We start from the raw sequence: 14231 nt of genomic DNA on the forward strand, positions 1-14231 counted from the left end.
TGTGAGCTCGGGGCTGTGAGCTCGGGGTACACGGCTGTGAGCTCGGGACACACTACTGTGAGCTCAGGGCTGTGAGCTAGGGCCTGTGAGCTCGGGGTACACTGCTGTGAGCTCGGGGTACACTGCTGTGAGCTCGGTGCTGTGAGCTCGGGGTACATGGCTGTGAGCTCGGGGGTGTGAGCTCGGGGTACACGGCTGTGAGCTCGGGGGTGTGAGCTCGGGGTACACGGCTGTGAGCTCGGGCCTGTGAGCTCGGGACACACTACTGTGAGCTCGGGGCTGTGAGCTCGGGGTACACGGCTGTGAGCTCGGGACACACTACTGTGAGCTCAGGGCTGTGAGCTCGGGGCTGTGAGCTAGGGCCTGTGAGCTCGGGACACACTACTGTGAGCTCGGGGCTGTGAGCTCGGGGTACACGGCTGTGAGCTCGGGACACACTACTGTGAGCTCAGGGCTGTGAGCTCGGGGCTGTGAGCTAGGGCCTGTGAGCTCGGGGTACACTGCTGTGAGCTCGGTGCTGTGAGCTCGGGGTACATGGCTGTGAGCTCGGGGGTGTGAGCTCGGGGTACACGGCTGTGAGCTCGGGGGTGTGAGCTCGGGGTACACGGCTGTGAGCTTGGGGGTGTGAGCTCGGGGTACACGGCTGTGAGCTCGGTGCTGTGAGCTCGGGGTACATGGCTGTGAGCTCGGGGGTGTGAGCTCGGGGTACACTGCTGTGAGCTCGGGGGTGTGAGCTCGGGGTACACGGCTGTGAGCTTGGGGGTGTGAGCTCGGGGTACACGGCTGTGAGCTCGGGGCTGTGAGCTCGGGGTACGCGGCTGTGAGCTCGGTGCTGTGAGCTCGGGTTCTCCTGCCTCCATACAGCACAGTATGTACCGCTAAACCACGATTTCTCAGGATAAAAATGGGACTTTTTCTGCCACATGTTGCCATAAAGCTACACTTAAATGGTTAAAAATAAAATTCAGTGAAATGAATTATGAGGAGAGAGGGGTTTGTTCTGATGATCGCTGTTTAGATGTTTAAAAAATGACTATTGGAAAACAAATTTCCTGACTAGCTAACAAAATATTTAGTTTAGTTGTGGTAGATGTTATGTGTTTATTCATGCGTTCATGTGGTTTCTGATTTATGTCATAATTTAATATTTAATGCTCTGCTTAAGCATTGGAGCTGTTTCTGCCCTGGTGCCCTCAACTACTCTTAGTCTGACTACCTAATTTACCCCTGCAGCTGATTGGTTACACTATCACTGGAATCTGCAGCTGATTGGTTACACTATCCCTGGCCTCTGCAGCTGATTGGTCACACTGTCACTGACATCTGCAGCTGATTGGTTACATTATCGCTGAATCTGCAGCTGATTGGTTACACTGGGCATTCCCAGCTCACTCTGCTGCTGTTAAAGAGAGTTTCTCATCCAACTCTCCTGCCTAAATACAGCAGAAAAAGGAATGAAGGAAAGAAAAAAAGAAAAAGAGAGAGAGGGAGAGAGAGGATTCATCATCTTCCACCTTCAGAGAGAAAAACAGTTGTGGCAAAACCATCCAAGAAATGAGAAGCTCTCAAAGGTGTGAGGGAGTGTGAGAATGAGAGAGTGTGTATATGTGTGTATGTGTGTGTGTGTCTGTGTGTGTGAGTGTGTGTGTGTTGTAACACTGAGGAAGTGACACAGCTGCTGAGGTCAACAGGCGCCGCTGAGTGTGGGGGTCGTTGCCGTGGTTGCAGCTGAATGGTGGGGGTGGGGTCTGGCTCTCTGGAGGCGGAGGGGGGGCTCCAGGGGTCTCACATGGAGGCTGTCACTGACCTGAGAACAGCGGTAAGGCTGCAGGAGCCGTTCTGGTGCGGGTGAGGACACTGACCTCAGACCTGCAGGCACTCCACTGCGCAGCCGGGGGGACTGGACTGTTCTGCTCTCCAGTGGGGGCTGCTGGATCGGAGCTTCAGAGGGGAGAGACGGGGGCAGCTCCGCACAGGTGTGCCCCCCTCCCCCGGCCCGCCCGGGCATGCTGGGAGCGGGAGACAGCAGTGCATGCTGGGAGCCATTTTCCTGCAGTATGGTTAATGGGCCTTTCATGGCCTGCGCACAATGGCTTTTGTTTGGGCCTAATTCAGCCTGCAGTGAGCTTCCTGCCATCCACCACAGATCTGAGATCAACTTCCTCACCTCCTTTCCCTACCACAACCATTTCATGTCATTTAGATTCTGATCCAGGATCAGTTACGTGCTGAGAGTACCATTTCCCAGTGTCTGAGAAGGCAGACTCCTCCAACATTTACATTTATTTATTTAGCTCCAACCACCAAACACCACACCATACCCCATCCAACACTGCCAAACACCAAACACCACACCCCTCCAACCACTGCCAAACACCAAACACCACACCCCTCCAACACTGCCAAACACCACACCATACCCCATCCAACACTGCCAAACACCACACCATACCCCATCCAACACTGCCAACCACCAAACACCACACCCCTCCATCACTGCTAACCACCAAACACCACACCCTTCCAACACTGCCAAACACCACACACCTCCAACACTGCCAACCACCAAACACCACACCCCTCCAACACTGCCAAACACCACACGCCTCCAACACTGCGAACCACCAAACACCACACCCCTCCAACACTGCCAAACACCACATGCCTCCAACACTGCCAACCACCACACGCCTCCAGCACTGCCAAACACCAAACACCACACCCCTCCAACACTGCCAAACACCAAACACCACACCCCTCCAACACTGCCAACCACCAAACACCACACCCCTCCAACACTGCCAACCACCACACGCCTCCAACACTGCGAACCACCAAACACCACACACCTCCAACACTGCCAACCACCAAACACCACACCCCTCCAACACTGCCAAACACCACACCACACCCCTCCAACACTGCCAACCACCAAACACCACACCACACCCCTCCAACACTGCCAACCACCAAACACCACACGCCTCCAACACTGCGAACCACCAAACACCAAACACCACACGCCTCCAACACTGCCAAACACCACACCCCTCCAACACTGCCAAACACCACACACCTCCAACACTGCCAACCACCAAACACCACACCCCATCCAACACTGCCAACCACCAAACACCACACCCCTCCAACACTGCCAAACACCAAACACCACACCACACCCCTCCAACACTGCCAAACACCACACCCCTCCAACACTGCCAACCACCAAACACCACACCACACCCCATCCAACACTGCCAACCACCAAACACCACACCACACCCCTCCAACACTGCCAACCACCATACCACACTCCTACAACCACCTTGCACCACACAAACATCATCAAACTCCCAAACACGACTCCACCCCAGGGGTAGATGTGCCGTGTCTGAGTGACCCTGTCTGCACTGACTGCATGTGTGTCCGTACGTACATACATGTACACATAAACACAAACATACACTCATATATTCATCACTACAAAATTCACATATACACAGATGCAAACAGGACATACACACAGAGGTAGCTATCCACGTGTACATCAAGACATACACACATGCATACAAACAACAAACTACCCCCCCACACACACGCACGCACGCACGCACACACACACACACACGCACGCTGTATGGGGACAGTGAGGTGTGAGAGCTTGAGAATGTCCCCGCTGGGCGCTGGTGTGAGGGGGGGGGGAGGTTGTTGCTGCGTGAATGGCCGGGTCTCGCTGTGATCAGTGTAGTATGCAGCGAGGAGGCTTTAACAGCGCCTTTCCGCACAGCACGACGCAGCTGCCGCGAAGACTGCGGCCTCAATAGAGCGGGGTCAGGCCAGCCCCAGCGGGGACCAGCGCATTCCAAATGAGGAGAGGAGACGAGACAGGAGCGGGGGGGAGGGGAGGGGAGGGGAGGGAGGGGGGACCGTTCCTCTCACAAAACTTCGCAAACTTATTCCGCTCCTTCAGTCGCTCCTGTGCGCGCAGGTGGAACCCGACATTAAAACAGAGTTGTCTCTGCGCCCGTAAATAAAAAGTCGCCTGCAGTCGAGAAAAAGCATCTTTTATTAAACGAAACCCATTTCCAACTTTCGAATTTGGGAAAGGACACTATTGTTCCGATCCCTCCCCCTTTCTGGGGAAGTGGGAGGATCCGAAACGGAGAAGCAAAGGAGAGAATTGTTTGAGAACTCAGTCATCCAAAAACGGCCTTTCAATCCGAGCGCTCGGGGAGCCCAAGAAAATGCCTGTGGCGTCGCTGTAATGAGCAAAGCAGTAACGCCTAAGAGTTAAAAGAAAAGCGTCTTCTCGGATTTAACTTTACACAAAGTGGAAAATAAAAGTAGCACCGCATTCCTGGAAAAGCAACGCGCACTGCAAGTTTTGGTAAGTTTTCGTAAAAAATGTTTTCCGATTGTTTTGCACAGCAACCATGTTTTGAGAACTTCGGTGAACAGCAGGCGTTTAAAAATGTTGTTAGTGATTATTGTGGTGATTGCTGATGTTTACGCGGACTCACCCCGCTCATCAGGAGTAAAGTCTTGTTTTGGTTTGTGCCCACGCGTGGAGGTATGTCTGTGGGGTCTGTTAGCCAACACGCTAGTGTGCAACAATCGGGTTATTTTGTTTCGACGACTTAACATTTGTTTTTTATTATTTTTTGCCTGAGTCAGGGGAAATATTGAATATGAGATTTGTGGTTGAAGGCGAAGAATATCTGGTAACAGTCGCCGTAGTGACTGAATGGAACGGGACAATAGCAAGAAAATGTTTTTTTCTTTTTTCGGACGCGTTTGTGGTGATGGGGGTCTCGCATGGTCCCGTTCCTCAGCCGTGTTCGACTGTTCCCCGAGTTTAAAGTTAAACCCAGTCGGCGAATCTGCTTTTTCCATCCGCTTTTAGTAGAAAACTGCAGTGGGATCATTGTTTTTCTCCCCTGGTCTGCGTTTCCCCCGCACTGCAGAAAGTTTTGAAGGCGTTAATAGGCCTCAGTCCCGAGTCGCCATGGAGAGCGGCGCTCCGAGCACAGAGACCCCCGGAGCCACAGCGCTGTGATTCCTGCCCGGAATCGGTCACAGCATGTTTAAAAATACACAAGAGAAACTGACCTGAAAAAAGTTGTTTTTGTACATATGCAAAAGGCAACTTCATGCAGGCATTCCGCTCTGAAAATGTCATCCCCCCTCTCTCGGCCGAGGCCCCAGATTACAATATGAATCATAGAAAATGAGATTAGCGACCTCATCCCGCGGAAAATATTTCCCAGATGTGTCGGGGGATGCGAGACTTGCTGTCGGTTTTCGGCATCGGGTACGTTGCACAATGTTAAAATGCGCTTAAACGCTGCCAGTCACGGTTGATGGTTTGGAGTGTGGCGTGGACTCGTGTGCAGACGTGCGGAGTGCGTACGTGCGTCCGGGGAAACGTGATCCCGGGGACGCCCTGAAGGTCCAGGTGCTGTGCTGTTATCGGGACAGTAACTCTGGGTGACAACCTCATCATACACCCTGAGACGGTGTGATAGCGCCTCACCCGCTGTTCCATCGACTGTCATCATTTCGGCACCGGTGTTATTTTGCTTTCTCCTCAAGGTGCCAAAACGAAGAACAAATTAAAAACCAGTTTGCTAGTTTTAATATAAAATGACTTAAGTGGCATTTTAAAAGCGCATGTGTGTTAGAAGTTTATTTGTGAGCAGCGCCCGGTTTGTGGCCGGTCATTAGCAGGTCGGGTGGATCCCGCTTTTCGGTAATTAATGCCAGCCCGGTTGTGCAGTTTGCTGTCGTGGCGTTCCGACCCTGAGGCCGGGATGCTGTCAGAGGCGAACCGTTCGGACGCGTTTGGGTCCTCAGCACCTCGCTGCTTACTACGGAGCTGGGAGTGAGGAGTAGCCCTATGCAGGGGTAAAGGGCAACAGTGTACCCCTGTAGCAGCGCGTGTGTCACCCCTTTTGCCCGTGTGCAGGGAGGCAGGTTTGTGCCCCGCGGACACGTTTTGAGAGAGCGTTCTGTTCTTAGTGGGTGTAGCGTTTCTGTTAATTGACAAAAAGAAAAAAAAAGTGTGGAGAATGCTTTCATCTCCGCTGCACTGGTGTGAGCATGTGCAGTCATAACAGCCTGCAGTGCTCCAGCTGTGGGTGCTGTGTGTGTGTGTGTGAGAGAGAGAGAGAGAGAGGGTGCTGGCTGATCAGAAATGATCTCTTCGTAGAGGAATGCAGTACCTTCCCTATCTGTTCTTAAAAACACACACATGCTCACACACATAAATTCACACACACTCACACTCTCACATGCACATTAATGCCACTCACACGTCTCTGTTTCAGGCACAGCGCATGCATGTTTCCCGCTGTATGCACAGTTCTCTGTGTTTGGCAGGTGTGTAGCGTAGAGGGCAGCAGGTCTGGAGAGTTCACACACAGCTCTGTTCACCTCACCCTCACACTCCCCCTGCGCCTCGATCTGCACCCCAACACGCACAGCAGAGTAGGTGCGGTGCTGTGTACGGGAGGAGGAGAGGAGGTGTGGGAGCTGTAGCTGAATGTTGGACTGTCGGGGCAGATTTATAGTCATTCCTTTATGCCGTGTAACGGTCTGATAACATGAATAAGAATGATCTCTCCCTCTGTCTCCCTCTGTCCCCCACTCCCTCTCTCTCTCTCTCCCTCTTTCTCTGTCTCTCTCTCTCTGCCCCCCCCCCCCCCATCAGGCTAGTTGAATGTGAAATGTGAGATCAGCTCTGTTCAGGTATAACCCCCAGCCCTGCTGGTTCTGCTTAGATCTGACACGGTTCTGCTGTGGTGGAGCAGTGCTGACGTGACTGCTGTGGATTTCCCCGCTGCAGGGTGTCAGGGCACCCAGGGCAGGCGCATGGTTGGCCAGCCCTTACAGCGGCTCTGTGTGTGTGTGTGTGTATCCAAATTTCTCTACCCTCGCTAACTTTTCAATATCCAACGAGAATATTTTAAAATATGTAACTAAAATTAAATAAACACATTCTGTAGGATTGTTGCTTAGTGTGTCTGTAGAACAGTGTGGGGCATAGCTGCTGGTTGCCGGTTCGATTCCCCGCTGGGGCACTGCTGCTGCACCCTTGGGCAAAGTACTTAACCCACAGTTGCCACAATGTCCAGCTGTATAAATGGATAACATTGTAACAAATTGTAACTGATGTAAGTCACTCTGGATAAGAGTGTCTGCTAAATGCCAATAATGTAATGTAATAACGTGTCAGGTTGTGTTTCACAGTGTCAGTGTGTCTGTGGGGCAGTGGACCAGTGTCAGTGTGTGTGTAGGGCAGTGTCAGTGTGTCTGTGGGGCAGTGTCAGTGTGTCTGTGGGGCCGTGTCAGTGTGTGTGTGGGGCAGTGTCAGTGTGTCTGTGGGGCCGTGTCAGTGTGTGTGTGGGGCAGTGTCAGTGTGTGTGTAGGGCAGTGTCAGTGTGTCTGTGGGGCAGTGTCAGTGTGTCTGTGGGGCAGTGTCAGTGTGTCTGTGGGGCAGTGTCAGTATGTGTGTGAGGCAGTGTCAGTGTGTGTGTTTGTGTGTGGGGCAGTGTCAGTGTGTGTGTGTGTGTGTGGGGCAGTGTCAGTGTGTGTGTGTGTGTGTGGGGCAGTGTCAGTGTGTCTGGGGCAGTGTCAGTGTGTGTGGGGCAGTGTCAGTGTGTCTGTGGGGCAGTGTGTGTGTGAGGCAGTGGGGCAGTGTCAGTGTGTCTGTGGGGCAGTGTCAGTGTGTCTGTGGGGCAGTGTGTGTGTGTGTGAGGCAGTGGGGCAGTGTCAGTGTGTCTATGGGGCAGTGTGTGTGTGAGGCAGTGGGGCAGTGTCAGTGTGTCTGTGGGGCAGTGTGTGTGTGTGTGAGGCAGTGGGGCAGTGTCAGTGTGTCTATGGGGCAGTGTGTGTGTGAGGCAGTGGGGCAGTGTCAGTGTGTCTGTGGGGCAGTGTCAGTGTGTCTATGGGGCAGTGTCAGTGTGTCTATGGGGCAGTGTGTGTGTGAGGCAGTGGGGCAGTGTCAGTGTGTCTATGGGGCAGTGTCAGTGTGTCTATGGGGCAGTGTGTGTGTGAGGCAGTGGGGCAGTGTCAGTGTGTCTGTGGGGCAGTGTCAGTGTGTGTGTGTGTGTGTGTTGCAGGTTTTGGTCTCAGGGAGGGGTGTGGTCAGGTAGTGGCTGAAGAAACATATACTTGCATTATTTTTATATTGATACAGATGGATTATCGTTGGTCAGTTTTGGCTGGGAGAGGTGTGTGCCTCTGTCCACGCTGCTGGTAGACGCTGGCGGTGCAGTAAGGAGCAGGTTAGGGTTAGGGTGTATCGGTTAGGGTGTATCGGTTAGGGTTAGGGTGTATCGGTTAGGGTTAGGGTGTATGTGTTAGGGTGTTGTAGGACAGCACTCTGACACGGCGGTGCGCGCAGACACCAGTGAGGCTCCCTTAGAATGAAAGTGAGGCCAGAGTTGAGGCACGGCTCTTACACTGGAGGAAATCCATTCCTTTAAGCTTCTTTCCTGCTCAGCTTACTGCTAGTTTTCTCCTCTGAGCCATCTCTGATTGGATGGAGCATCTCAGCACTGTGTGCATTGGCTGTCTCTGATTGGATGGAGCATCTCAGCACTGTGTGCATTGGCTGTCTCTGATTGGATGGAGCATCTCAGCACTGTGTGCATTGGCTGTCTCTGATTGGATGGAGCATCTCAGCGCTGTGTGCATTGGCTGTCTCTGATTGGATGGAGCATCTCAGTGCTGTGTGCATTTGCTGTCCCTGATTGGATGGAGCATTTCAGAATCAGAATCAGACTTTAGTGGCCAAGCATGATTCAATTTTGACACATACAAGAAATTTGACTCTGGTTCTAGTGTCTCTTCTAGTGCTTTCATACATTACACTACATTACATCGTTTAGCAGATGCACCTTACCCAGGGCGACTTCCAAATAAGTGCATCACTATGCTAAGAGTAGTTATCAAGAAGTACTACAAGAGGTCAGTAAGTTACTGAGTTAAGTGCTGAACTAGTGTAGAGTGCTTTTTTTAATAGAAAATAGAGAGGAAAGTAGACTAGAGATAGATAGAAAAACTTTAATGTCCCCCAAGAGGCAATTTATGGTACAGCACAAATCATATAGACACATTAAAAACATCAAATAAACAAGACAACAATCCAAAATTGTCCATAGCAGCCATCATACATACCATCACAGTCAAGGCAGACATTTAAAGTGCATAAAATGCATCCCCCCTAGTCCATGTTTTGCCCCAGACTCCCATGGCTACCATATCTTGTTTAATTCAGTTATTGCCTTGGGAATAAATGAGTTTTTTGCTCGGTTGGTTCTGATATTGGGGTATCTATACCTCTGACCAGAAAGGAGTAGCTGGAACTCTGCTGAAAGTGGATGATGTATCCGTGCAGACCTTGTCTGCCTTCTCAGTCAGCCTGGTCAGGTACAGATGATACAGGTCGGCCTGCTGCAGCCCCATGATTTTTCCACAGATCTTAACTACTTTTCCCAATTTATTCTTATGAGTGATTTTGGAATGTCCATACCAGCAAACAATACAATAACAGAGAATACTCTCAATAAAAGGCTAAAAGTGATCTATAATAAGACCAAGATATTTATACTCCGTCACCACCTCAATCTCCTCTCCTCTAATCCTAGATGGGGTGGGTGGTGGAGCACCACGTCTAAATGACGTGTCAAAAATGAGTTCTTTAGTCTTGGAGGTATTCAAATTCAGATGTGAGGGCTCACACCAGTTGACAAAGTCATGTAAAACCGGATCATGCTCGACTTCATCCTGCTCCAATAGGCTGACCAAGGCGGTGTCATCCGCAAACCTAATTATGTGGTGTCCAGGGTATCTGCTACAACAACAGTCCGTGTATAAAATATATAGCAAAGGTGACAGCACACTGCCCTGTGGTGTGCCAGTAGAGGTAAAACGCACCTCTGACACGGTGTTTCCACCAGTGTGGAGCCAGTACCGAGGAGAGGCGGGTCCGAGAGATGCTGCCCTTGTATTTCGGGACACAGAGGCGACCCGAGGTAGCAGAGTACAGCGCTCTTACAGGCTTGTAGGGTTTTATCATGTCCTGTATGTACTGGGGGGCTGGTCCATTAAGTCCCTTAAAGGTTAGTAACAAGGTCTTGAACTTGATCCTTGCTGCAACTGGTAGCCAGTGGAGGGACTCAAAGAGAGGCGTCACATGGGCCTGCTGGGGGAGGTTGGACGTCAGTCGGGCTGCTGCATTCTGGGTGAGCTGCAGTGGTCAGATAGCCTGTGCTGGAAGGCCAGCAAGCAGCGGGTTGCTGCTTCGGAGAGGTAAGGTCTGATCCTCCTAATGCTGAGTAACGGGAATCTGCAGATCCTGGCTGGGGCTGCAGTATGTGCTTTCATACTCTGTCAGTGACAACAACAAACAGGAGTGTGTCTCCGTGCAGTGTGTGATTGGATGAAGCACATCGACACCAGACACCTGCGGACACACAGGACTGTGTGAGAGAGTGTGTGAGAGAGTGTGTGAGAGAGTGTGTGAGAGAGTGTGTGAGAGAGTGTGTGAGAGAGTGTGAGAGAGAGGAGGAGAGAGGGAGAGAGAGGGAGAGAGAGAGAGGGGGAAAGAGTGTGCGAGAGGAGAGAGAGAGGAGAGGGAGAGGGAGAGGGAGAGAGGGGGAGAGAGAGAGTGTGTGAGAGAGAGAGAGGATCTGTGCCAAAAGTGTCAGCTGGCAGGGGCCTCACTGTGCTGAAGCAGGAGAAACACTAACAGGCCGCTTGGGTATCCAGCCAGAGGCAGAAAGGAAACGTCAGACGAGGTTAGAGAGGAGCAGGAATGCCACATGCTGTGTCTCCAGTCCGAGAGAGAGCTGCGTGCTACAGCTCTGCTGAGGGAGTCCACTGACCCCAGATCAGATTTACAGATGCATCGTTACATTAGCGTGGGTGTCTCTGCAGGGGATTACACTGGCCCCGGATCAGCTTTAGAGATGCATCGTGCGCAGACAGATGAGTGTGTGTGTGTGGGTGTCGGGCTGTGGGTGCTTCTGTGTGGGGGTGTTGAGTGTGGTAGTTTCTGCTTGGTTCAGCTCTGGATTCTCCTCAGGTACGCAGTCCAGTACAGCTGCTGCTTCCTGTCTCTCTCGTCCCGGGAGAGAGGGCCGCCCTCGTCCCGGGAGAGAGGGCCGCGCTCGTCCCGGGAGAGAGGGCCGCGCTCGTCCCGGGAGAGAGGACCGAGCTCGTCCCGGGAGAGAGGAGGGTGTGTATATGGCCCCTGTAGATGGTGGTGGAGCAGCAAGTTGATGGGTTTTAAAAAGATTTCTGAATGTAATGTTGTCCCAGGAAAAGTGTGATTAGAGTGAAGAGTTAAAAGGCCTTGAACAGATTACCAGTGAAAGCACATTCTGAGCATTGTCAGTGCAGCGGAGATCGTGCTGCAGGGACTGTCTGTGAGACCGAACTCTGCAGCAACACTGTCACTCTATTAGAGACCAGCTGTGTGGAGCAGTGTTTAAGTGTGTGTGTAGTGTTGTGTATGTACTTGGTGTTTGGTGTATGTGAGTGTATAGTGTTGGGTGTGTACTTGGTGGCAGGTGTGTGTGTCTGCATCTGCATTTGAGTGTGTGTACAGGCTGTGTGTGTGTGTGTGTGTGTGTGTGTGTGTGTGTGTGTGTGGAGTGTGAGTATGGGGGGAGAGGTGCTTGCTGCTCTGAGTCTCTGATTTATAATGGGCTCCATTCACATGCTCTCCCTGCAGGGCTGGAGGGACCAGGGCCCCAGACTGCCATTACACACAGACGCCTGTGTCAGAGTGCGCGAGTGCGTGTGAGTGCGCGTGTGTGAGTGCGCGTGTGTGTGCTGGCTGTAGGTGGTAGGGTTGTGTGTGTGTGTGCTGTGCAGCTCACGCTCTGTTTGGGTAATTATTCCCAGAACAGAGAGGAGAGACGCCCAATACCTCACACACACTTTCACACACACACACACACACACACACACACACTTACACACGCTCTTACACACACTTACACACACACACACTCACACACACTCTTACACACACTTACACATGCTCTCACACACACACACACGCCCACATGTGCACACACACATGCACACACACACACTTACAGTGAACAGCTCCTACAGGGCTGTAGCATGAGAGAGTTTTGATTTAGTGCCTTTGCTGGAATGTTGCAACAGCAGAGACAGTTTGGGACAGAGCTCTGAAACGCTGACTCCCTGAAGCTGGGCAGAGTGGAGAGGCAGTGTGAGTGAGTGAGTGAGTGAGTGAGTGAGTGAGTGAGTGAGTGAGTGAGTGAGTGAGTGAGTGAGTGAGTGAGTGAGTGAGTGAGTGAGTGAGTGAGTGAGTGAGTGAGTGAGTGAGTGAGTGAGCGAGCGGTCTGTCTCTCTCTGCACCTGTGTGTTCCTGTGTGCATGTGTCCCTGCTTATGTTGTTTGTGTGTGTCCCTTTGTGTGTGCATGCATGAATGCGTGTGTGTGTGTGTACTGAAGGTGTGGGTGAACATCAGTCTGACATCACCCAGCAACATTACCCACAACTCCACGGGGGACCACCAGTAGAAAGCACTGCAGATACAGGTGCAGACGTAGGAGCAGATGCAGGCGCAGACGCAGGCGCAGACAGAGATACAGGTGCAGACGTAGGAGCAGATGCAGGCGCAGACACAGGCGGAGGCGCAGACAGAGATGCAGGCGCAGATGCAGGCGCAGACGCAGATGCAGGCGCAGACGCAGGCGCAGGCACAGACGCAGACGCAGATGCAGGCGCAGACGCAGACACAAGAGCAGACACAGGGGGAGGCGCAGGCGCAGGCGCAGACAGAGATACAGGTGCAGACGTAGGAGCAGATGCAGGCGCAGACGCAGGCGGAGGCGCAGACAGAGATGCAGGCGCAGATGCAGGCGCAGACGCAGATGCAGGCGCAGACGCAGATGCAGGAGCAGACACAGGGGGAGGCGCAGGCGCAGACAGAGATACAGGTGCAGACGTAGGAGCAGATGCAGGCGCAGACGCAGATGCAGGCGCAGACGCAGATGCAGGCGCAGACGCAGGCGCAGACGCAGATGCAGGCGCAGACGCAGACACAGGAGCAGACGCAGACACAGGCGCAGACGCAGATGCAGACGCAGACGCAGACACAGGAGCAGACGCAGATGCAGGCGCAGACACAGACGCAGACACAGGCGCAGACGCAGATGCAGGCGCAGATGCAGGCGCAGACGCAGACACAGGAGCAGACACAGGGGGAGGCGCAGGCGCAGACAGAGATACAGGTGCAGACGTAGGAGCAGATGCAGGCGCAGACGCAGGCGGAGGCGCAGACAGAGATACAGGTGCAGACGTAGGAGCAGATGCAGGCGCAGACACAGACGCAGATGCAGACGCAGACGCAGATGCAGGCGCAGACGCAGATGCAGGCGCAGACGCAGGCGCAGACGCAGGCAACTTCCAGCGCACAGATTGCTAAAATGTGGTTGAGTTGCCTCCAGGTTTGCTGGTTCAGGGGTAACGGACGCTGGTTTATTATGGTAAACTGGTGTCTGAGTGTAAGGAGGCGTCTGGCTTTGGGTGTGGCTGTGGAATGCAGAACAGTGGAGGGGTAATTAGCATAAGCTGTTTAATTCGGTTATTGTATGAGTCATGCCAATGTCTCCGCTATGTGCTCTTGATTAGAGAGACCCCCAACCCCCCCTCCACTCCCCGATACAGTGAAGGGGAGGCCTGCAGCTCGTTAATGCTTGGAGAAATCGTGGAGCTCGTTAGTGGGGCTTTGATGTCTTTAATTAGCCAGCGGAGGAGTGGCCGATTGGCAGAGAGAGGCATTGTGGGAGCCGGGCAGCCGGGTGGGCAGAGTCGTCCTGCCACCTGCAGTGGAGAGACCTCGGGGCGACCGGAGAGGCCGCAGGCTGACCGCGGGGCGACCGGAAAGGCCGCAGGCTGACCGCAGGGCGACCGGAGAGGCCGCGGGGCAACCGGAGAGGCCGCGGGGCGACCGGAGAGACCGCACTGCGCCAGATATCGGCATTGCGAATTTCACCATGAAATAGTGAAAATGGTGAAATGTTTTGTGGGCCTGAGAACTCCTCGACAAACTTCCATGTACCTTAGATTAAAACTGGAGTTTTTACTTTCCTTACTCATGCAGTCCACTCTCTGCAGTGCTGCCACACAGCGTGATTACTTATTCATTATTCCCGTTGGTCACTGGTGTTCCACAGGCAAATGG

The 14231-nt window shown here is 52.9% G+C and overlaps 2 protein-coding genes across 3 annotated transcripts in view; one reads left to right on the forward strand and one right to left on the reverse strand.

The window, feature by feature from the left end:
- Positions 1-437: 437 nt before the first annotated feature.
- On the reverse strand, positions 438-14030 carry LOC118772365 (keratin-associated protein 10-6). Its single transcript, XM_036520627.1, has 5 exons — positions 13917-14030; positions 12537-13499; positions 6438-6498; positions 1808-1941; positions 438-755 (listed from the first exon to the last, which is right to left on the reverse strand). Exons 1-5 carry the CDS (start codon positions 14028-14030, stop codon positions 438-440), a joined length of 1590 nt encoding a protein of 529 aa, XP_036376520.1.
- boc (BOC cell adhesion associated, oncogene regulated) overlaps positions 4163-14231 on the forward strand; it is a 31221-nt gene continuing 21152 nt past the window's right edge. For both annotated transcript variants that reach the window (XM_036522797.1, XM_036522798.1), the window contains exon 1: positions 4163-4387. The gene's annotated coding sequence lies outside the window, so the exon portion shown is untranslated. The remainder of the gene's footprint in view (positions 4388-14231) is intronic.

Source organism: Megalops cyprinoides, chromosome 2, assembly GCF_013368585.1.
Source record: "Megalops cyprinoides isolate fMegCyp1 chromosome 2, fMegCyp1.pri, whole genome shotgun sequence".
Lineage (NCBI taxonomy): Eukaryota > Metazoa > Chordata > Actinopteri > Elopiformes > Megalopidae > Megalops > Megalops cyprinoides.